Raw genomic sequence first — 24,134 nt, 5'->3', positions numbered from 1 at the left:
AGATGCGTGGGCTTCAGTAGTTGTGGCACGCAGGCTCAGTAGTTGTGGCTCGCGGGCTCTAGAGCACAGGCTCAGTAGTTGTGGCGCACGGGCTTAGTTGCTCCGCGGCATGTGGGATCTTTCCGGACCAGGGATCGAACCCGTGTCCCCTGCATTGGCAGGCGGATTCTTAATCGCTGCGCCACCAGGGAAGCCCTCAGACATGTTTCTTAACTAAGGATTCAAAGGGGATCCTGGGGATTTGATTCAGCCTTCATTTACTCTCAGAATCATATATGGGTTTTTACGCAGATGGATTGTACTAACAGTTAACTCATAACGTCACATATGTTAATTCCATTAATCCTCACAACAACCCTGTGAGGTAGTGCTACTATAAAACCCATTTTACAGATGAGGAAACAGGCCCAGAGAGGTTCTGTGACTTGCCCAGCATGATACCAGTACTAAGTGGTGTGGAGTAAGGATTCAAATCCAGGTTGGTCTTAACCACTGTACTCTTGTGACAGAAATTTGGTACCACTTTGAGGAGTGCTTCTGTAGCCACTGGTGAATATACTTAACTTTTTAGGCTCTCCTCAATATTCTGGTATAATCTCTTAGACATTTTGTTCTGAGAGAAGCTGTGATCTTGAAAAACTTTTATGTTTGTATTATACCTAAAATAATTTTAAAAATTCTCTTCTATAACTTAAGTTGAAGCTTTTATCCTAAACTTAAATACTTGAAAAATATGTAATTTCTGACATAAGTATTGATATTTTAAAATATTATAAATTATAATATATAAACAATAAAATAAATTATAAATAATTTATATCTTTAATATATCTTAGTGGAATGTAATACAATAATGAGTTGATGTCCACCGTGATCCATTTAAACATAAGTAAGCAATTCAAGTGTTACCTTCCTTTTTCTTCTTGAAAACTGTATTTGTTACATTTCCCCCCACAAAATGTTATCCTAATAAATTTTTATGCTTGAAGGTCTTACTGTCTTTTTGTTCTTTGTTACATATTTGTGTATAAGTTGAAATGTTAAATTTTAATTTGCCATGACCGTAAAGCACTAAATGTTCGTGTTCTTTTTGTTGTACTAAAATTTTATAATTACACAGTTGACCCAAACAGCAAATTGTACACACTGATACTTGGAGTAAAATTTTACTGGAAATGGCCCCTCTTATTAAAGAAGGCTCTGTTGACCAATATTTCAAATTGTCCTTTGGCTTTCTAAAGATTTTAAAATGCAGGTTAAATATATTTAAAGGTTTTAAAATGTAGTGGACCAAACTAAAATTGAAGATGGGTGAGATGCCTTCTGTACATTGTGAGATGGGAAAGTGGGAAAGGAGAACAGGCTTGATACGCTGCTTACAGGTGACAATGCAGGCACAGCGATTTTATGAAAGTGCTGATGTGGAACTTGAGGATCTAGAAAGTTTTTTTTAAGGTAGAAATGAGTTTTCTTTTTTAAAAAATTTATTTATTTCTTGGCTGCGTTGGGTGTTTGTTGCTGCGCGTGGGCTTTCTCTAGTTGCGGCGAACGGGGGCTACTCTTCATTGCAGTGCACGGGCTTCTCATTGCGGTGGCTTCTCTTGTCGCGGAGCACAGGCTCTAGGTGCGTGGGCTTCAGTAGTTGCAGCACACGGGCTCAGCAGTTGTGGCTCATGGGCTCTAAAGCGCAGGCTCAGTAGTTGTGGCGCTCGAGCTTAGTTGCTCCGCGGCATGTGGGATTTTCCCGGACCAGGGCTCGAACCCGTGTCCCCTGCATTGGCAAGCGGATTCTTAATCACTGCGCCACCAGGGAAGTCCCTAGAAAGCAATTCTTAAACTATCTATGCCCACATGTTGCATAGTCCTTGGTATAGGTACCTGAGATAGAAGACCAGTACTCAAGAAGAACTCTGGCGGTGCACTGAAAGACACCAGGATGGGCACCTTCACACTATTCCAGCAAATATATACATGAATGTCATCAGTGAGGGTACAGATAAATGTGTATTCTCTTGGGAGTATACCATATAGCAGTTAAACAAGCTATAAAGTGACTGACAGTGTCCCAATTTAGAACAGTAATACTCTGGATATGTATATAACTTATGAAAAATTCATTGTGATGGGGAGAGGGTAGTAGGGCGGGGGATATGTGTAAAAATAAGGCAAATGAAGATAAAAAGGACTTTGTTTTTAAAAAGTTAATTATCAATTCAAGATGGTAAGCACATAAATGTTAAATTCTTTGTACTTGGTATTTTTAAATTTTCCCTAAGTATGTGAGAAACTTGAAAAAAAATTCCTCTGTGGGAAGACTATTTTGACCAACTTGGTAGTGAAAGGATGGAAAGTATTGATTAATGAAAGTGCCAGTGAGCAGTCAGACTCAAATTATGCCACCTAAAAATAGGTATACAAAGTTGGTTTTTGCCATTAAAGCCTACTTATTTTATAAATTTCAACACTTTGGAGTTCCTGTATGGTTTTCTTAGGGCCAAGCTTGGGATTCCCTTGGGAAAGGTTAGGAGCAATGCCCAAATTCCCCAGATGCCCAGATTATCCAAAGTTCTTTAAAATATAAAATGAACATTATCCTTTCAAACTGTCAGTGTTATAGACCCAAATGCCAGATTCTTCATAGTTTTTATTCAAGCAGCAATACATTTAGAAACTGAAAAAGATCACTGTGACAATTTCTTGATTAAAAAAATTAAATACCTATTAATCTCAACAGGTGAGCATTTATTTTTGATTGTAGAACTTCAATATATCTTGCAATGACACTTTTCCTTTGGTCGTCACTTAATCAGAAAAATACTCGTCCCAGCTCAAACATTACCTAACAAATAAAAAGTGAGAAGTATTAATAATTTCATGGCAAATCACTGGTACAAACTAAAATGACTTTTCTAAGGTCGTGATTAATGAAAAATGCTCCCGAAGTAAGAATAACTTTTTTGTTATTACAGGGCATTACAGGGCAAGCTGCAGATCTGAGGCACAGGTGCTTGGTGTTGGGCTGAACATTATACATTTACAGCTAGAACTTTCTCTAAATGCCATCTTTAAAAATGTGGAGGGAGGGACTTCCCAGGTAGCGCAGTGGTTAAGAATCAACCTGCCAATGCAGGGGACATGGGTTCGAGCCCTGGTCCAGGAAGATCCCACATGCTGCAGAGCAAATAAGCCTGTGCGCCACAACTACTGAGCCTGCGCTCTAGAGCCCACGCGCCACAACTGCTGAAGCCCTTGCGGTTAGAGCCAGTGCTCCGCAACAAGAGAAGCCACCGCAATGAGAAGCCTGCGCACCACAACGAAGAGTAGCCCCTGTTTGTCGCAACTAGAGAAAGCCTGTGTGCGACTAACGCCCAATGCAGCCAAAAATAAATTTATTTAATAAATTCATAAATAAAATAAAAAAAGAGTAAATAATTTAAAAAAAACGTGGAGGGAATTCCCTGGTGGTCAAGTGGTTAGGATTTGGCACTTTCACTGCCATGGCCTGGGTTCAATCCCTGGTCAGGGAACTGGGATCCTGCAAGCTGCGCGGCATGGCCAAATAAAATAAATAAAAATGTGGAACTTTTCCAAGAATCATACTTAATGCATTTTCAAAATATTACCACAGTCACTTGAAACCTGCCTCACTTCCAAATAGACTTAACATTTAGAACAAAGTCATGCTCTTTCCTGCTATTATTTTCCGTCAAGTTACTTTCATAAAAGTTACCTACCTCTATGGTGATAAGGATGACAATCATCCATTCCAGGCGGAGCGTCCTCTTCTCAGTCAGGTGATTCCGCATCAGATCTGTTAGCTCCATGCAGTGCTGAAGCTTTTCATTCATGACCTGCATTAGAAACATCTCAGAGTACCCTGTATACTTAAACATTCACTTAAGATAACAGTCGCATGCTTCAGAATTCTAAGTTTGAAATAGGTGTGCAGTGAAAAATCACCCCTTCAATTCTTGCTCCTCAGCCCTCCCCTAAGGCAACCTGCCAGTGCTACTTGTCTCCTTCCGGTGAATCCACCTGGAGGCATTCTGTAACGCACAGATCTGACTGCAAGAAATACTTTGCGTACTGAAGCTCTTATAAGATTTTGATGGAAGATCTAAAAATAAAGTTTTTGATTCCTAGTTTTTTGTTGCTGCCCTTGGATTTTCAGCAGTTAATAAAGGCAAACCTGAAATATCCTTTTAGCATGGCCTTAAGATGACAATGATTACCTTCTACTAGAGCTGTTCCAAGCCCCCCAAACACAAAACTTGACCTGCTGCACACTTGCCACTAGATGGCACTGCTTTTAATGCTTAACTGGTTCTGCGTTCTGATGCCCCACAAGCTGGTTGAGGGGGTTCATAGAAAACAGAATCTTTGAAGTTAAGACTTGAATGTGACCACTGGCAAGTTATACTTCCTTAATCTCTCTGTATCTCACTTTCTTTTGGAAATTACACAGTCTGGAAACATTTTTAAAAACAGTTTTTGGATTCCCCTTGATAACTTCTGGGGTACGTATGCTGAGTGCAGGTATGGTCAGTGGAAATCCGAGACAAATCACAGATGCATGTTTGGGGACTGACTGAAATGTGCTAGTGCACCATATTTACTATCATTTTGCACAGAGCATTACTAATGAGAGCGAACACGTGGAACCACACTGATAATACGTATTTGCCCACGTTTCCAGACTTCACGTAACCCCGTAGTCACCAATTTGTATAAATGTTTAGAACAGTGCCTCTTTCTTTGCTCCCTTTCTTCGTCTTCCCATTTCTATTGGCTGCTTGATCTTGGTCTACAAACATGCTCAGCCTTAAGCTTGCTTCTCTCTTCAAAATGCTGACCCAACCCTCTTTTACATTTTCTTTCAACTTTGACTAAAGAACAGACATTTTCTTTCTCCACTTCCTCACCACCAACTTATTCCTTAGCCCTTAGAGGTTGTAGATATTACCTCTACTCCCCCGAAACTTCCAGATGTCTCCTAAACAGTAACACCCTTTCTTGGTTAGATTCAGAAACCTCAGTTAACTCAAGCATTTGACAACACCTTGAAATGCACACTTCCTTTGGCTTTTTCTCCCCTAGGGACTAAGTTCTGCCTCCGACCATCATCACTCTTTTTCTGAGTCTTCTCGGGCCTCCCCTGGCCTGTGCATGACACTTTCCAGAGTCCTGATCTTGTCCCTCCCGTCCTCTAGCTCTGCACTCTCTCTGCACGATCCTGCCCATCTGGTTTGTGTAGGCGCTTCCTGTACTTCAGTCATTTCCATCCCACCATCACTGCTTCTGTGATATACATGTGCCAATTGGATTTAAAGTCAAAAAGACTTAGAAATGGGGACTTCCCTGGTGGCACAGTGGTTAAGACTCTGTGCTCCCAATGCAGGGGGCCCAGGTTTGATCCCTGGTCAGGGAACTAGATTCCCACATGCATGCTGCAATGAAGAGTTTGCATGCCACAACCAAGGAGCTGACAAGCCACAACTAAGGAGCCTGTGAGCTGCAACTAAGATGTGATGCAACCAAAAAAAAAAAAAAAAACCACAAAAAAAAACCTTAGAAATGTTTATTTTAAAAGGAAACTACATTGCCAAAGTGGAAAACCAGTATGATGTGAAATGGTGTTGGATACACAAAGCTGAGCCTGGAGCCTGGGAAAGTGGTAGATTATACATTAGAGGGCCAGTCAAGAGCCACTAACGCCAAGCTAAGCATTTCTCTTCAACTCTGAACAGAAGTGTTACTTGCTTCAATGCTTACATGTTATTTCAGGGTCCATGTGTTACCTAAGTTCATCTCTTGTACAAGTGTATGTATTCCACATTTTGAGAAAGACTGATTTAAACTGTTTTTTGATAAGTCCCAAGTATTAACTGCTTAATCCTGATTTCTCCTCTGCCCGAATTTCTAACTGCCTATAAAACATATTTTTACTATTTTCCTGCCAGCACCTTAAATTTAGCATTTCTCAAACTACAGTTGACATCCTGTTCAAGTCTATCCCTCTTCTTGGGTCCCTAACTCACAGCAGGTCACACTGTCTTCTCGGGCACCCAGCGTAGAAACCTTTGATCTCTATCCTGCACTCCTGGATCCCTGGCACTTCAGTTGTCCTTGCTGTATGGAGTCGAGTCTATCCTTTCCTTAGCATTTCTTAATACACCTAGTAGGCTTTCATCAACTATTTGTCACCTCTTCAAACTGGTCTGTTTGGCTGTTTTGGTGGTGGTGATGGGCTGGGGTGGTTCCAGGTTTTGTTTGTACAGGCCACCAGAGTTCTCATCCTAAACAGGATGGATCGTTTCACTCCCCTGCTCAGAAGCTTCGAACATCTTGCTATTGCCTTCTCGATAACATGAAACGACCCCAGATGGTTTAGTCCAATCACTCTTTGGTGGGTGGCGCCCTCTTCAAGCCTGAAGGCGAGGTCTCTGTGACCCTTCCTGACCTCCTGCTCCTCCTCACTCAGCACTCCCACAGCACCTCGTTTAGAACTTACCTCATTCTGCCTAATAGCCACCTGCTACCTGCCCGGCACCCTCCCCTCCTGCCCCCTTGTTTTGGAGAGTTACTCTTCCCTGTTTCCAACCACGTGATGCTGCCAATCTTAGTATCACTACCCGCCTGACACCAACCCCTCCCCCCTCCCCCGAAAAGCCCAAGGGGGAGACGGGGTCAGTACAAGACCCAGGCTTGGCCAACTGTGAGGCCCAGTTGTCTCATCACATGGCTGGTCAGAGCACGGACACATGGCCCAGTCCTTTGAAGCTGCCAGGCAGAGTAAAATGTCGCTCGGATATTCCCCCTTCCCACACCCCTTTCTCCCCATCGCAGAGAGAATGCCACCAAGAAGGAAAGGATGGGGCTTCCCTGGTGGTGCAGTGGTTGAGAATCTGCCTGCCAATGCAGGGGACACGGGTTCAAGCCTTGGTCTGGGAAGATCCCACATGCCGTGGAGCAACTAGGCCTGTGAGCCACAACTACTGAGCCTGCGCGTCTGGAGCCTGTGCTCCGCAACAAGAGAGGCCGTGACAGTGAGAGGCCCGCGCACCGCGATGAAGAGTGGCCCCCACTTGCCACAACTAGAGAAAGCCCTCACACAGAAACGAAGACCCAACACAGCCAAAAAAAAAAAAAAAAAAAAAAACGCAAAATGTTATTAAAAAAAAAAAAAAAAAAAAGGAAAGGATGAGGCCAAATTGGTACGGAGGATGCTGAGGCAAGAAATAGTCCTGATGACCCGTCTGGGTCTGTGCAACAGACATTCCCTGTTTCACACCTGCTCTCTGTTTCTCAGCCCCGTGAGCCAGTACACGGGGATAAGTAAGGTCATTCCAATTGTCTTTCTGTTGTGTGCAAGCAAGGGAGCCCCAACTAACACATGCTTCCTATGTCCTTTGGTTACAGAATCAGACGTGTTTCACACACACAGATGATGGAGCAGGAGAAAATGGGGACAGGGTCACAGAGGTGGTAAATGTGAAGTAGGCTCTAAATAGGCAGGTGCCAGGAAGAAAAGGTGGGGCGCCAGGGGGACAGTATTTCTAGTAGAGGAAACAGCATGGAGGCAAGTACAGCTAGATAGTGAAAAACTTGGAAGTGCTTGGAGGTAACGTTAAAAAGGTAAGTTAGTACTGAATTGTGAGAGGCACTATAGACCATAGGTGGTAGGCAGAGTAATGGTCCCCCAGATATTCACATTCTAATCCTTGGGACCCACGAATATTACACAGCAAAGGACACAAGATTGTACAGGAATTAAGGTTGTTAAGTCAGCCGATCTTTAGATAAGGAGACAATCCTAGATTATCTGGGTGGGCCCAGTGCAATCACAAGGGTCCTTAAAAGTGGGAATGGCAGGCAGAAGAGCTCAGCGATGCGAGATGGAAGAGGGGGCTCCAAGCCAAGGGCAGTGGGTGGCCCCTCGGAGCTGGAACAGCCAAGGAAACGGCTCCCACCCAGAGCCTCCGGAGCGGTACGCAGCCCTGCCAATGCCTTGATTTTGGCCCAATGACTCCCAGGTCAGACTTCAGACCTACAGAACTGTAAAATAATACATCTGTGTTAAGTCAGTCTGTGGTAATTTGTTGCAGCAGCAGTAGAAATGAATACATAGCACGATAACGTTGGAACTTTCTAATGCAGGTAAGGGAGTCCTTTGTCCACTCTTAAAATATTTGTTCGATATTTACTATACTGTGCTGGGCAGAGGAGATGAAATGGTGAATAAGACAGATATGTCTCTGCCTTCTGGCTACAGGGCCCAGCCTAGAGGCTGGGAGACAAAGAAGAAGGTATTAGGGTGAACGGGGGTGGGAGATGCACATCAGCAGTCAGGGCGCGGAAGGCGGGCCAGTGTGGTATCCCTCCCTGTCTCACCAGCCCAGGGCCTATCGTAGAGACTTTCAATAAATATCTGGCAATGAATGCATGACACTTAGGAGAAAATGAAAGGATGCTCTGACTGCATGTGGAAGATGAAGGAGAAAGAGGAAACCATGGTGAGTTTCAAGTTCCTGCTTGACTGACCAGGTGGTCGTGCTATTAGCTGAGACAAATAGAGAAGGTTCAACTGCATTTTCTGGGAGAATACAGTGAGTTTCATTTTAAACTCTTAATCACTGATTAATTCTACAAATATTTATGGAGCACATATTCTACGTGAGGCCTTTGCCAAGAAGTGGGAAGGGAGCAGGAAGAAGACGATCCTGCCCTCTGATTTCACGAAGGCTGCGTTCCAGAGGGGAGTGTACTCATCACGTATTTACAGGGAAAGCAGCTTCTATCACTTTCGCTGCCGTGTTTTAAGGAAGGAGAGGGGGAATCTCAAGAGTGCAGCTCCAATTTCATATAAATCCCCTTTTCCCCTCTGAATACCTGCTACTTCTACTTTTAGCCACCTTGCCCCAGTTCCTACACAGATTGCAATAAGGATGTGGAAGAAATATGTAATTTATAAAAACAATTTAAATGAAACAAATTTTAGCTCGTAAAGAAAATTTAAAGTGGATTTCCAGGGACTGCTGGTGATATGGACGGAATGTTTGTGTTCCCCCAAAACTCATGTTGAAGTCCTAACGCCCAATGTGATGGTATCTGGAGATGAGGCCTTTGGAAGTGATTAGGTTTAGAGGAGGTCTAAATTAACATCCTTATAAGGAGAGGCAGAGACACCACGGTGGGCGCGCTCTCCCTGCCTTGTGAGGCTACACCGAGAAGGTGAGAAGAGGCTTCTCTCAAGGCACTGAATCCGCGGTGCCACCAGATCAGTAGGACGCGGTGCGTGACCTGCCGCCCCCAGGAGCGCGCACAAAGCACTCCAGAAGCACACGGGCAGGTGGCGCCCAATTTAAACAGACCTTTATTTTTATTCTTCAGGACACTACCTGAATTATTTTCCACTTGTTTTACAGCACTGATTAAGTGCGATGTACGCATTATTCCAGGTACTCAGTTAAGGATTCACAAGTCAGCAGCATTATAGTTACACAGAACTCACGTAAGATTTTTTTGAAAAATACCACGGCGCTGACCTGTTCCGGGGCTCCTCCAGTTTGGGGACTGAGGGGACCTGGCCCACCTGCTCCCTGGGCTGCGATCAATCTCCCCACACTGGGCACTGAGGGAGCCTCTCCGCTCAGAGGAGCACTGTCCCCAGCGAGCCCCAAGTGCCCTCCTGGCACATCCCCTCCCTCTGCTTGAGCAAAGGGAAGGCGCAGAGGCACTTTCTCCAGGTTCCCCCTTCCTACTTGGCACTGTGATGCTTGTCCGGCTAGCTGATTACTTCACTGCGTGTCAGTGTTCACGAGCGATCCAGTTTTGACATTCCTCATCTTCAGCTGTGGCTTTCACGCTGAATGCAGGGTTCATGTTGAGTAAGTTCCTATCTTTACACTTCTCCCCCTCTGGACCACACACTCAGGATGTTTCCTGCTCAAACCACCTTCATCGTTGGTGACTTCAGTGATTCTGTTCTCTTTTCCTGTACTCTTGTCCATGAGGGACGTGTGAAGGACACCATGGGCATCAAAGGATGCAGTGATTTGAGGAAGGACACAGGATGGGGGGTGGGGGCAGAGGGGGAGGATGCTTGAGCGCACACTTCCCAGGCAGCCGGTTTACCTTAGTTGTTGCTCAGCCACTGTTACTGACTTAACTCAGCACAACAGGCTGGTCATCAGAGGTCTGCATCTGCTTGGTGGCAATAATCTTTATACTTCATCCCAACGATCGTGGTTCCACCAAAGGTCTTCATTCCAAGAGAAAAAGGGGAGACATCCAAAAGCCATAACTCTTGAGCACTTTCAAATTCGTCCCTAGTAAATACGGCTGCTCATCAAGGTTGATGCTTTTGTTTAATGTCATTAAAGAATTCTCACAAAAGGTTTATTTTCAAGTTTTCCTTGAGGCATAATTTACATACAATAATATGCACTTGTCTCCATTCTAAGTATACAATTTGAAGACTTTTCACAGATAGACACCCATGTAAGTAACACCACAGCGTTTCCATCACCCCAAGATCCCTTGTGCCCCTTTGGAATCTACTGCCCTACCCACCACCCCGCCTCCAAGCCCTAGGGAACCACCGATCTATTTTCTGTAACTATAGATTAGATTAGCCTTTCTAGAATTTCCTGTAACAGCATGTATTCTTTTGTGTCTAGATTTTTTTCACTCAGCATAATGATCCTGATATTCACTCATGTTGTTGCACGGATGGGTAATTCACTGCTTTTATTGCTGAGTGGTACTCCACTGTATGGCTATTCCACAATTTCTTTATCCATTCACCTACTGATGGGCATTTGATTGTTTCCAGTTTTTGGCTATTATGACTAAAGCTGCTAAGAACATTCAGGTACAAATCAGTGTGAGGACATATGTTTTCATTTCTCATGAGTAAATACTCAGGAGTGGAATTGTTGGATCGTATAGTAACACAACAATTACATTTCTGAGGAACTGCGGGCTGTTTTTGCAGAGTGGTTGTACCAATGTATATTCCCACAAGTAATGTATGAAACTTCCATCCGCTCTATATCCTTCCCAGCACTTGGTATTGTCAGTCCTTTTAATTTCAGTCATTCTAGTGAGTGTGTAGTAACAGCGCATTGCAGGTTTAATTTGCACTTCCCTGGTAAACAATAACGTTGAACATCTTCTCATGTTCATTTGGCCGTTCACATATTTTGTGAGACGTCAGCTTAAGTCTTTTGCCCATTTAAAAAACTGGGTTGTCTTTTTGAGTAGAAAGAGTTCTTCTTTTTTAATGCATAGATCTTTTTTAAAAAAAATTATTTATTTTATTATTTATTTTATTTTTGGCTGCGTTGGGTCTTCGTTGCTGCACACGGGCTTTCTCTAGTTGTGGCAAGCGGGGGCTACTCTTCGTTGCGGTGCGCGGGCTTCTCATTGCGGTGGCTTCTCTTCTTGTGGAGCACGGGCTCTAGGCATGCGGGCTTCAGGAGTTGTGGCACGCGGGCCTAGACAGCAGGCTCAGTAGTTGTAGCGCACAGGCTTAGCTGCTCCGCGGCGTGTGGGATCTTCCTGGACCAGGGCTCGAACCCATGTCCCCTGCATTGACAGGCAGATTCTTAACCACTGTGCCACCAGGGAAGCCCCTTGAGTAGAAAGAGTTCTTTGATTATTCTGGACAAGTCCTTTGTCAGGTTATATATTGAGAATATTTCCTCCCAGCCTGTGATTTGCCTTTTCATATTCTTAAGAGTGTCTTTCAAAGAGCAGTGGTCTTAGTTTTGATGAAGTTCAACTTATCAAATTCGTTCCCCAAGGTGCATGCTTTGTTTTTTTTTCTAACAAATCTTGGCCTTCCCCAAGGTCATAAGGCCTTTTTCCTATATATTCTTCCTGACGTTTTATAATTTTAGCTTTTATATTTAAAAGGTCTCTGATTCATTTAGAAATGGTGTGGAGTAAAGGATAGGGTTCATTATGACTATCCCATTGTTCTAGCACCATTTGTTGAAAAGATTAGGAAAAAAATAAAGAGAGCCTCGAAGCCTTGTTGGAGTATAATTAAAGGTCTGACACTCACGTCATAGAGAGATAGTAGATTTCTCCTCGGAAATCATGGAGGCCAGAAAAAAGTGACACAGTAATTTGTAGGTATTGAAAGAAATGAACTATCAACTTGGAATCCTCTACCTAGTGAAAAAATCCTTCAGGAATAAAGGGGAAATCTAGACGTTTTCAGATGAAGAAAAACTAAGAGACTATGCTTTTGCAAACTTACCCTGAAATAATGGCTAAAGAATGTTCTTGAAACAGAAAAGAAACAATAAAAGAAGAAATCTTGGAACATCATTGAAAAAAAAAGGAACAACAGAAAGAATAAAAATGGGGGTAAATACAATAGGATTTCCGTCTCCTCTTGAGTTTTCTAAATTATGTTTGGTGGCTGCAGCAAAAATTGTAACACTGATGAAGTTCTCAAAGTGGGGAGTAAAGGCATGTAAAGAGCAGTAAGGTTTCCACGCTTGGTTTAATCTGGCAAAATGTTGAAACCAGTGGATTGTGATAAGCTAGGTATGTATAATGTGACACTTAGAGCAACCACTAAATATCTATGCAAAGAGATATACTCAAAAACAATACAGATAAATCAAAATGGAATCCCCCCAAATGGCTAAGTAACTCATAGGAAGGCAGGGATTGATACAGGCAATGACTTGGATGGATCTCAAGGGTATTATACTCATTGAAAAAAGCCCATTTTAAAGTCACACCCTGTATGATTCTATTTATATAACATTCCCCAAATGACAAAATTATAGAGCTGGAGAATAGATTACTCATTACCAGCGGTTAGGGATGGTCGGGGAGGGAAGGGTGTGACTATAAAGGGACAAGCACAAGGGAGATCTCTGTGGTGATAGAACAGTTCTGTATCCAGATCTTGTGGCTACCTGGATCTACACGTGTGATTGAATGTGACAGAACTATGCGCACACATGGTACTACTGTCCATCTTGTCTTCTGCTCTCTTTCCCGGGTGGTCTACCTCCACCATGACGCCCTCCACGCACTTCCATCATTCCATCAGCTGCCTCCCTCCTCAACTTTGCTTCCATGCTTCTAAATGCTTTCAGACAGTTCTAACTGGATGTCTTCTTGCTACTCTACTCTCAGCATATCTTAAATGTGGCTCCTCCCCTCCCCCCAACCTCTCTACGTTTTGTCATCTTTCTACCTGTCACCCACAGCAAACGTCAGTCATCCTTACTCTTCCTTCTCCCTGGCCTCCCAGTACCAACCACTTCATTTGTCTTAAAGGATTCTTTTAAAAATTCATTTCTATTCTCACTGTCACCAGTGAAGTTCTGGACCCCATGAACTCTTGCTTGAAACTTGATGAGAAACTTCCTAACAGACCACTAGGCCTCCAAACTCTCACCAATCTTATCTAGTCTGTAGAGCAAATATCAGAATATCCTTTGACGTGAAAGCTGAAAACTGTCTGTACACAGGAAAACTAGAATGGGAAATCTAGAGATCTGAGTAGAAGTCAAACGAGACATTTCTCCAAAAGCAGTTAAACACATTTACTTAATTAAAAACTTCTCTTCACACAGTCATACAACTTATAGGTGACATTGTGTCCCTTTCAGTAGAAGTGCAAAATACATACCTTAACTCTACGAGTAATGCTGAGGAACCGACAAGTTTTATCATAAAGTTCTTCCAGATTTTCTCTGTCCCAGTAGAAATCAGGAGTGATCAAGAAGTCTGAACTCAAGTTTATATGGTGTCTTAAAAAAAGGAAAATCATTAACTTTTAATTTTTATCTTGAATTAAAAAATCATGGTCTATTTTATTTCTTTTTTGAAGAAGATATTTATTGATTGATTTATTGATTGACTGAAGTATGGTTAATTTACAATGTTGTGTTAATTTCAAGTGTATGGCAAAGTGATTCAGTTACACATACATACATATATATATATTCTTTTTTATATTCTTTTCCATTATAGGTTACTACAAGATATTGAGTATAGTTCCTTGTGCTATATAGTAGGTCCTTGTTGTTTACCTATTTTATATATAGCAGTGTGGCTATATTAATCCCAAACTCCTAATTTATCTCCCCCCATCCCCTTTGGTAACCACAAGTTTGTTTTCTATGTCTGTGAGTCTATTTCTGTTTTGTAAATAAGTTTATTTCTTATTTACATGGTGCTTTATAAAAGTAGTTTTTAATGCTGATTCTTGTAATACTTCTGAGAAACATGTAAACAAAAAATTTTCAAAATGTGCAACCAAATTAATTCAATCTTTATATTAACATTTATGAAGTAGAGAGAAAAAAACCCAATTTAAAAAATTTCTAGGGACTTCCCTGGTGGCGCAGTGGTTAAGAATCCACCTGCCAATGCAGGGGACACGGGTTTGAGCCCTGGTCTGGGAAGATCCTACATGCCGTGGAGCAACTAAGTCCGTGCGCCACAACTACTGAGCCTGTGCTCTAGAGCCTGTGAGCCACAACTACTGAGGCCGCGCGCCTAGAGCCCGTGCTCTGCAACAAGAGAAGCCACCGCAATGAGAAGACTGCGCACCACAACGAAGAGTAGTGCCCGCTTGCTGCAAGTAGAGAAAGACCGCGTGCAGCAATGAAGACCCAACGCAGCCAAAATAAATAAATAAACTTATTAAAAAAATTTTTTTCTAAGCTTTTTTCATTAAAATTTGTTACAATATACATGCACATATATTTGCGTGTGTGTGGATAGGTAATCAGATGGCTCAAAAATAAAAAAGACAGAAAAAGGTAAAATTTGACCAATCTTACTCCTATTCTTATCCCCATTTTTCCCTTTCTCCCACTCCCTGCGGGTAGCCACTGCTAGTTTCACACACACACACAAACACACACACTCTCTATTTCTACCTTTTTTACATATGAGGCCTGAGTTTGCTTTTAAACAAAAATTTATGTTATAGAAGTAACACATAAATAGCCGTTCACTATAAAAAAGAAAAACCCTAGAGAAGAACTCAGAAGACACTGGTAGGCCCCTTACCCTAACAACTCAAATCCTTTCGGCCCTGCCAATACTCTCCTGTGTCCTTCCAGATCTGCTTCCATGCACACGTGCGCACGTGTGTGTGTGCACATGCACACACACCTACGTGTCTGGTAGTATGTATACATATCAAGATAGAGATGAATATTTATGTTGTTTGCTTACAAGCAGGATCATACCATGTATAATCTGTGACTGCCACATTTCTACTTCTATTTCTCGTCATAGATTCGCCACATTCCTTTGAATAACACATAAGCACTCTTATCGTAAAGAGACGAAAACTTAGGATAACAACAGTTAAGACTCTACGAAACTATTCACAAACCTAAGTATATTGAGTCCTAATTTCTGAGTCCCAGTATTATAATTCGCTACATCAAATTCTGCTCGCATGACCAAGAGAAGAGGGCAGAGGAGTCTCTCTCCCCCACCTCCTAGCGAGCCCAAGGCTGTAGATGTGCTGCGGGACGCTCTCATGCAGGGCTTTCTATTTTTGTTGGTGCCCTGACTTAGGCTCCCTGAGCTTTGAGAAGGGCCTAGATGACGCAACACTGGACCGCTTCTCCTCTGCAGGGCAAGTAACTAAGGAGAATGTGGAAAAGCAACTCTTAGGTAAACTACTGACAAGGAACTCCAGTAACTCACCCCACACACGACAAGGGCCGAAACACTGAGAATCCTGCCTAGTGAGAATAACACCAAGATTCAGGGTGTTTCGTTCCATAAATCTTGGGAAAACTACAAGAACAAAATAAACTGAAGGCCTTTTAACTTAATTTTAAATGATGTACTATTATATTTCATCAATTTTAAGACACTCTTCTTCCCACTTTAACATCTCTGAAAATGGGAGGCATCTTTAAAATTGATGATGTCTTACAGGTGGCAGTTGAGACTTAGTTGTCATTGCCTTAGATGACCTATTTCTCTTATTCTTTCCTTTTTATGTATGCCCAAGAGGAAATGTGATAAATCTACATCCAAATAAGACTGAAAGAGCTATTTCCGTAGTGCAAAATTAAAATTCTGTGATAAAAAAGCATTGTCTCATATGTCAGTGGGCAGCATTTTCACTTTCTTGTGGCATCTTATGGTGTCTCAGAGTCAATGAAATATGGTACATCACTTTTCCGTAGCAATTAGGTCTATTCAGCATTATGATGCAGTGATATACTTTTACTGAGAATTACCCTTGTCCAAATTCTAGAATGCATCTTCCCACCTTTGAAGAACACCTCCTACGCTCGCTGACGTAGGTTTAACGTAGAGTAATTATGGTCTCTCTTGCACATGCACAATTTCTTCCAGTACATTCCTAATACAGCCCAACTGCTTCTAATGGGTAAGAGTTCTCCATGCTTATAATGAATGAAATAGAAACAGCTGCAATTTCCATAAAGATACAAATGTTTGCTCTTTACTGTAGAGCTGCAGGGATATTTTCTGGAGATTGTTAAATATATGAAATATTTCATTTACAGAGAAAATTTTACCTTAAGGCAAAGAGTTCACCCATTTTCTGCATAACTTCTTCATGAGATAGTTTCACTTTCTTCCCAGCTTTTAAAGCCTATTTGGGAGGGGGAAAATAGATACATACATACACAGGTTTCCCTTCTCACTAGCATTTTCTATGATGTACATTCCTAATCTCTTAATGAAAAACCAGGGGCTCTTTTCCCGAGTATAATTATTCTTTCACAGTAAAAACAAAGTTAATTACAGTAAGCGTGATTTTTAATGTATTCTGAAGTTTTGATATAATTTTAGATGCATTTTTCATGCCACTATTTTCCTTGTAATTTGTCAAGACACTTTTTAATTGAGAAAAGTGGTCATAATTTCCTTCCTTAGAGAGGAAACATTTCCTTTTATTTCCCTTCAATTCAGTTACATTAAAAATATTATACCATTAGAGAAAGTAATTTGAATTTTAAGTTTTAAAAGGTTTCTTATTTTGTCATTTTATATGTAACCGGGTTTTTTTTTTCCTGCTTAAATTCAGTGCAGCTTTCTTAATGTTTATTATTACTTTATTGTACTTCTAAATTCATCATTATAGTGGGAAATTTGTATTTTTCCCCAATAGAACTCAATCCTTGAAAACAAGCATAAAATTGGTATAATTACCTCTGGAATCGACTGAATAGATTCAACAAATTTATCCAGTGATGCTTCCCAGATAGCCAGTTTCACTGGGGGGAAAAAAAATTAACAACAGAACATTTATCATCATATTCATGTTTCTACAAAATGTAAAACTGCACAGTACCTTCACTGCCGTTTCAACAAGTTTAAGAAGCAGATGTCCAAAAAATTTGAGACTGAAATTTAAGAATCGTTACTTATTATTACAAAAGATGGCACTAAGTAGAAAGAGACAGAAGAAAGTGAGTGGATTTCCAAGTCCTGCTGGCAGACCAAAGCTACATTGGGTAGAATCCCTGATTTTCTCATACTGCATCTCAGAAGCTGAGAGGAACGAAGGGTGGCTCTGTAGAGGGGCAGAAATCAGGCCTTCCTGACCTTCCCTCCACTCCTCTGGGCTGTGCGTACAGCTCAGAAGTCCCGAAGCCTCCTGGATGGTATGTGCAGTCCACCACAGCAGCTGCCTAGTGCAGACTGGTGGCACGAACATTTCTTAGAGAACTTCTACAGTTCCATTCAGGTGTATGGATCTTGCCGAAAAAACTGAGAGCCACCGTGACTCTCTGTCCCATTACTGTGAAAAACCAGAGTGTATTTTTCTACACAGAGGCCTGTGCCCAATCACAGAAGGCTGTGCTTTCTCTGCCTGGATTAGAGACAATCTAAGACTAACCATCTCAGAGAGAAGGCGAGGGGAAAACAAAGGTAGTGATAATAATAACAATAACAGCAACAACATAAAAGAAAATTTTTGGAGAGGTAAGCTTTATCAATACCATTAATAAGGAATGAATAACTGTAGCACAGATACTATATATTATACTCTATACTACATATATTTTTCTCTTGGAGGGAAAAAAAAGGAAAAGGAATTATAAGGCTTTGCTGAGTACTCTGCGGAAACATGTCAAAGTCTTTACTAAATATTTCAACTTCCCTCGATGAGATGAAAACTATGTGATACTGTCTCTGATAAGTAGTAGTAACTTACCTGAAAGGCAAAGAGCATTTGAGAAAGCAAATTTCTCTAGAATGGCGTCCTCTAAATCTAGCTCTGAATTTAACCTGATTTCCCCTCTGTGAAGTTTTGACTGTCCCCTGAGGAAAAAAAAACAAAAAAAAAAGTAGTTTCTAAATCGCAAAAAGTACTTTTTTTCTTTTGAAAAATAATCTTTATAATCTTTCTAGAGGTCATTTTGGCAATCTGTATCAAGAGTCTTACAAATGTTCTTATACCCTATGATCCAAGTAATTCCACTTCTAGGAATTTATCCTAAGGAAATAATCAAAGATGCAAGGAAAGATTTGTGTACAAAAAACTTCCTATGGGGACTTCCCAGGTGGCACAGTGGTTAAGAATCCGCCTGCCAATGCAGGGGACATGGATTCGAGCCCTGCTCCAGGAAGATCCCACATGCCGCGGAGCAACTAAGCCTGTGTGCCACAACTACTGAGCCCGAGAGCCACAACTACTGAAGCCCATGCACCTAGATCCCGTGCTCCGCAACAAGAGAAGCCACCGCAATGAGAAGCCCGTGAACTGCAACGAAGAGTAGCCCCCGCTCACGGCAACTAGAGAAAGCCCGCGCACAGCAACGAAGGCTCAAAGCAGCCATAAGTAAGTAAATAAATAAATGAATAAATAAATTTATTAAAGAAAAAAGACAAATGAATAGAGATACACATTAAAAAAAAAAACTTTCTATGGTCAAATGTTGAATAGTAAGAAATCAGGAAAGAAACTAAATGTTCAACAGAAGAACGGTTCACTTATAGGAATTCACACAACAAAAATGAACAAGCATGTTTTGAAAGGATATTTAGTAGAAAAGGGAAAATGACTACAATAATTTGCTAAGTGAAAAAATGCTGAATATAAAACTATGTAACTATACACAGTATAATCTGAAATCACATGGACATGGTGAGGATGGGGAGGGAGATGAGTTAGCTGTGACAAACCAAGATGTATATGTAGAGAACTCTGGAGCGACTGGGGAGGAGGGGGAAGGGAGGGAATTTGGGAGTGTAAGTATCACAAGCAAACAGGAAAAGTATAGGCTAAACCCTCACGAGAGACGTGAGACCAGAAGACGTGGACAAAGGTTGGTGGAGGAGATGATGATACAGAAAGCTCATCGCAGCTATTATCACTTAGCTCTTATCCCAATTAGTCTTTCTATAGCTGGTGTCTCTTCCAAATTTCCCTAAAGCTCTGCTTGTGTCACTTCCTTTCTCAATACAAAGACTTTTTTTCCTTCTCACATTCCACTAGACCAGTACCTCCCTGAGAGAAAAGACCTTTTAATCCTGTTCATTCTGCCTTCTCTCTCCGCCTTAACATCCCTCCTCATTTTTGCACCCTTGCTGTGACATGGAAATTGGCCAGTACGTTGCCTACCCATACATTTGACCTGAGAGTGGTACAGCAGTGGTACCCCCATTTCCACAAGTGGTTCTCTTAGAGCACCCCGTCATTATACTTCATACTTTTTATACTCAAAGTCAATGGGAAAAAAGCAAAAAGGCTTTACTTAAGAGAAGACTTTACTAGAATAATTTAACAGGTTCATTCTAACGAAGGCACACTATATTACTGATTTTGGCTACTTAGGAAACTTACTATTTTGGGGTTATACTATCTACTTGTTTTAATTTATGGGTAGCCTGAGAAGCTATAAAAATATTATCTATCCACTAATATTTATTAATTGTTTCAGCTTTGTATTTGTACCAATAATTTTCTTAAAATTAGTCTCCAAATTAATAATTTTTCTTCTCTACTGCTGTACCTAGTTATTCCAAGTGCCCTTTTCATAAATTTGATAAAAAGTTGCTTACTCTGTTTTTGAGTAGTTGAGCTCTTCATTCTCCCAGTGTACCAATGCAATTTCATAGGGTTGAATTTCATGTTTTTCAAGAACTTGCATCACATGCTTCATCTAGAAGAAAAGGAAGATTAACCTGAAATTATAACCGACTCCCTCAGTACAGAATAATGTTATAGAGTTAATGCTTATAACATTTTTTTTATTACATTTGATAACACTTCTTCTGTTCTTTAGGTTTTAAGGAGAAAGCAAATTCATGGTGATACTAAACTAATTGGAACGATATATTCATTTGCTTTTACATTTGGAAAACACAGACAAGCTTAAGGAGGAAAACAAAAACTACCATTATCCCACAACCCAAAGAAAACCCCTAATAACATTATGGTTTGTATTCTTTAAATCTTCAAAACAAAAAGTTTAAGTAACACACTTGTAAAAATTTAAACACAGAGGTATAGAAAGTGATAATCTCTCTCTGTTCTCCTGAATTCTTTTTTTTTCCCACACACACACACTGTATTTTATTTTTACAAGAGATAAATAAACTGACACCAAGAATTGTAAATGGATGACCACAACAAAAGTAACAATGATTGCAATTACCAAACACGAAACACACTCATACTATGTCAAAATATTGACATTCAGTCCAGTAATCCTCCACTGTAACAGCTCCTTTACTTTGCAGTGAAAATTGATTTGTATATTTTTTGCCTCCGAGTCCTTGTGGGATTTTTTTTTTTTTAATTCAAACAGAAAGTCACAAAAATTATAATCATCCTCATCAGTTCACTCAGTCCCATGTAATTAATTTTCTTTTTCATCTTGATCTTTTGTTAACACTTTTATGAATTCATCAGTTTTCCACTAGAGTTCTGAAAATGCTTATTCATTCAGTTCAGCAGAATAGTCAGTCTTCTGAATTTCTAATCCTCTAATGTTACCACCATTAAACTTGGTGCATATCCTTCCAGACTTTTCCCTACGTGTATATGTATGTACATTTAGTTTGCTTTTTATATAAATGGGATGATACTGTACATATGAACATTTTCAGTGCTATTCTCGTTCATGGAGGAACCATAATTGATTTAACTGTCCATCCATGGGGTTTTTTTTTCTATTCTCTACTATCACGATGTCACATGTGCCAGCCTTATGCGTGTATCTTCAAGGACTTGTGGGAATATTTCTTTAGGATTTGTTGGAACAAAAGACATGCACACTTATAATTTTGATAAATGTTTCTAAAATGCTCTCCAAAACAGTTTTTCCAACTTTAGAATCCAAAGATTTATGAGAGCATTCTTTTTTTTTTTTGAATTTTATTTATTTTTTTATATAGCAGGTTCTTATTAGTTATCTATTTTATACATATCAGTGTATATATGTCAATCCCAATCTCCCAGTTCATCCCACCACCACCCCCTTTCCCCCCTTGGTGTCCATATGTTTGTTCTCTACATCTGTGCCTACGAGAGCATTCTTTTTTTTTTTTTTTTTTTTTAATGAGAGCATTCTTAAAAAACACTGGGTAGGGCTTCCCTGGTGGCGTAGTGGTTGAAAATCTGCCTGCCAATGCAGGGGACGTGGGTTCGAGCCCTGGTCCGGGAAGATCCCACAGGCCGCGGAGCAACTAGGCCCGTGAGCCACAATTACTGAGCCTGCGCGTCTGGAGCCTGTGCTCCGCAACAAGAGAGGCCGCGATAGTGAGAGGCCCGCGCACCGTGATGGAGAGTGGCCCCCGCTTGCCGCAACTGGAGAAAGCCCTCGCACAGAAACAAAGACCCAACACAGCCATAAATAAATAAATAAAATTAAAAAAAAAAAAAAGAATGTACTGTTTTAAAAAAATAAATAAATAAAATAAAATAAAATAAGACTCAGTGCAGCCAGCTTCCAGTGAACTGTGTGTACATTACTCATTTTGTAGGTTATCACATGAGAAGTATACTTCCTTCTGTCTGCAGTGTAGCTAGGATTGTTCTGATTTTCCACAAATTATTGTGTGCTCAGAGAATGCAAAATGTAGGAAACTTCTAAGTCAAAAAGAAAATTTTGGAAGACGACAGTGCTAGAATCAACATCACATGATGCAGAGCAAATACACTGAGGATTATCTGTTAATTTATCTTCCAATTGCTCAGATTACTGAGTGCCAATTAACAATTTATTCTCAGAAAACTAAATTTTAATACTTTCACACTTTATTTATACTTACAGTTTTGTCTTTCACATTCCAGAAGACAGCAGCTCCTTCCCTGATTTAAAAGAATAAACTAAGTTAAAGGTGGAATACATTCTTTAGGGCCACACATAAAGCCATGCTTAGGTAGCTTCTAGAATGTATCTAGAATGCCAATTTTAAAAAATATGATTTATTATTGATTTAACATGATGGTCCCTGGATGGATATGATAAACAGAAGCTATTTTTTGAATTTTTGATAAAAAACCTGACCCCTCAAAAATTCATGGATTTCTCCTGTGGTTTGCAGAATAAATAACTATTATTGTAAAACCATATAACTTCAAGTAACTAGACTCTTTCATACCTGATGCAATTCTTTTTTTTTTTTAAATTAATTTCTTTTTGGCTGCGCTGGGTCTTCATTGCTGCGCGCGGGCTTCCTCTAGTTGCAGCGAGCGGGGGTTACTCTTCGTTGCGGTGCGCAGGCTTCTCATTGCGGTGGCTTCTCTTGTGTGGAGCACGGGCTCTAGAGCGCAGGCTCAGTAGTTGTGGCACACGGGCTTAGCTGCTCTGCGGTATGTGGGATCTTCCCGGACCAGGGCTTGAACCTGTGTCCCCTGCATTGGCAGGCGGACTCCCAACCACTGCGCCACCATAGAAGTACCCTGATTCAATTCTGGTGTACAGATATCAGAATAAGGAAATTTTGGAGACCTGTCTCATTAGCTCTCGTTAGGCAGATTCTATCAGAAAAGAATAAAGGGTCATGCTTTTAATATCTGTGGAATAAAGAGACCGAGATAAATTAAAGCCTCAGATGGTAAAGGCACCTATGAAATAATGCCAGCCATGCCTACAGTGCTCAGAGAAGACCTGCAACAAAGCCACAAGAGGCCCTCACAATCCAAGTCTGCCTTTGACAAAATTTAATTCTAAAAACTGTTAGGGAGCTTGTTTTGATTTCTGAAGTCTGATGTGTTGAGCTGTTTTAGGTAGTAAATTAAAAAAAAAAAGAAAAAGGAGTTACAGCTCTGGGTCATTGCACCAGAGGAAGGAAGGGTAGAAATGGAAGAAAGGTAGGGGCTTCCCTGGTGGTGCAGTGGTTAAGAATCTGCCTGCCAATGCAAGGGACATGGGTTCGAGCCCTAGTCCGGGAAGATCCCACATGCCACAGACCAACTAAGCCCGTGCACCGCAACCACTGAGCCTGTGCTCTACAGCCCGCGTGCCACAACTACTGAGCCTGCGTGCCACAACTAGTGAAGCCTGTGTGCCTAGAGCCCATGCTCTGCAACAAGAGAAGCCACCGCAGTGAGAAGCCCGCGCACCGCAACGAAGAGTAGCCCCCGCTCGCTGCAACTAGAGAAAGCCCAAGTGCACAGCAACGAAGACCCAATGCAGCCAAAAATAAGTAAATAAATAAATAATTAATTAAAAAAAAAAAAAAAAAGAAAGGTAAAAATATGATGTTCCCATTACCATTCTTCAAACCATCTTAAGCAATGTGCTTAGTACGTGTGTGGGTCTATGCTTAGCATCTGGGATGCAAAGGTGAGTATGGTCTAGATCCTCTGCTCAAGGAAGTCCTAATCCAGAGAACACTGATCCACGGACCACCAATTACAATAGTGTGATCCACGCTGTAACAGTGTTATGCAGAATCTAGGTGGATGTACACCGGAGGGACACAGTTCCTAAAGGACTAGCAGAGCCAAATGAGAAAACGAGAGGAAATACAGCAGAGGAAATACCCCAGGCTCCAGGAAAAGGTGCGAGGGGGGCAGGCAACGTCTCAGAATAAAGAGCCAGTAGTTTGAATGGCTGCGGATGAGGGCAAGTGGAGGGCACGCAGGTCAGAGGCGGGAGGAGCCAACCCCTGAAGGAACTTCGTGCTGTGATAAG

At 41.2% G+C, this 24,134-nt stretch overlaps 1 protein-coding gene across 4 annotated transcripts in view; it reads right to left on the bottom strand.

The window, feature by feature from the left end:
* Positions 1-1,709: 1,709 nt before the first annotated feature.
* RMND1 (required for meiotic nuclear division 1 homolog) overlaps positions 1,710-24,134 on the bottom strand; it is a 38,997-nt gene continuing 16,572 nt past the window's right edge. For 2 of the 4 annotated variants that reach the window (XM_061207231.1, XM_061207232.1), the window contains 8 exons: positions 22,264-22,303; positions 20,050-20,150; positions 18,200-18,306; positions 17,191-17,255; positions 16,554-16,630; positions 13,664-13,784; positions 3,735-3,851; positions 2,643-2,839 (listed from right to left, as the gene is read on the bottom strand). In XM_061207231.1, the coding sequence (XP_061063214.1) occupies positions 2,807-2,839; positions 3,735-3,851; positions 13,664-13,784; positions 16,554-16,630; positions 17,191-17,255; positions 18,200-18,306; positions 20,050-20,150; positions 22,264-22,303 (661 nt within the window). In that variant the 3' untranslated portion in view covers positions 2,643-2,806. Of the gene's footprint in view, positions 1,772-2,642; positions 2,840-3,734; positions 3,852-11,600; positions 11,637-13,663; positions 13,785-16,553; positions 16,631-17,190; positions 17,256-18,199; positions 18,307-20,049; positions 20,151-22,263; positions 22,304-24,134 lie in introns of those variants that run through there. The other 2 variants (XR_009702891.1, XM_061207233.1) reach the window with 2 other exon arrangements.

Source organism: Eubalaena glacialis, chromosome 12, assembly GCF_028564815.1.
Source record: "Eubalaena glacialis isolate mEubGla1 chromosome 12, mEubGla1.1.hap2.+ XY, whole genome shotgun sequence".
NCBI lineage: Eukaryota > Metazoa > Chordata > Mammalia > Artiodactyla > Balaenidae > Eubalaena > Eubalaena glacialis.
The sequence above is the reverse complement of the archived record's forward strand: the minus strand, read 5'-3'. Positions and strand labels throughout refer to the sequence as shown.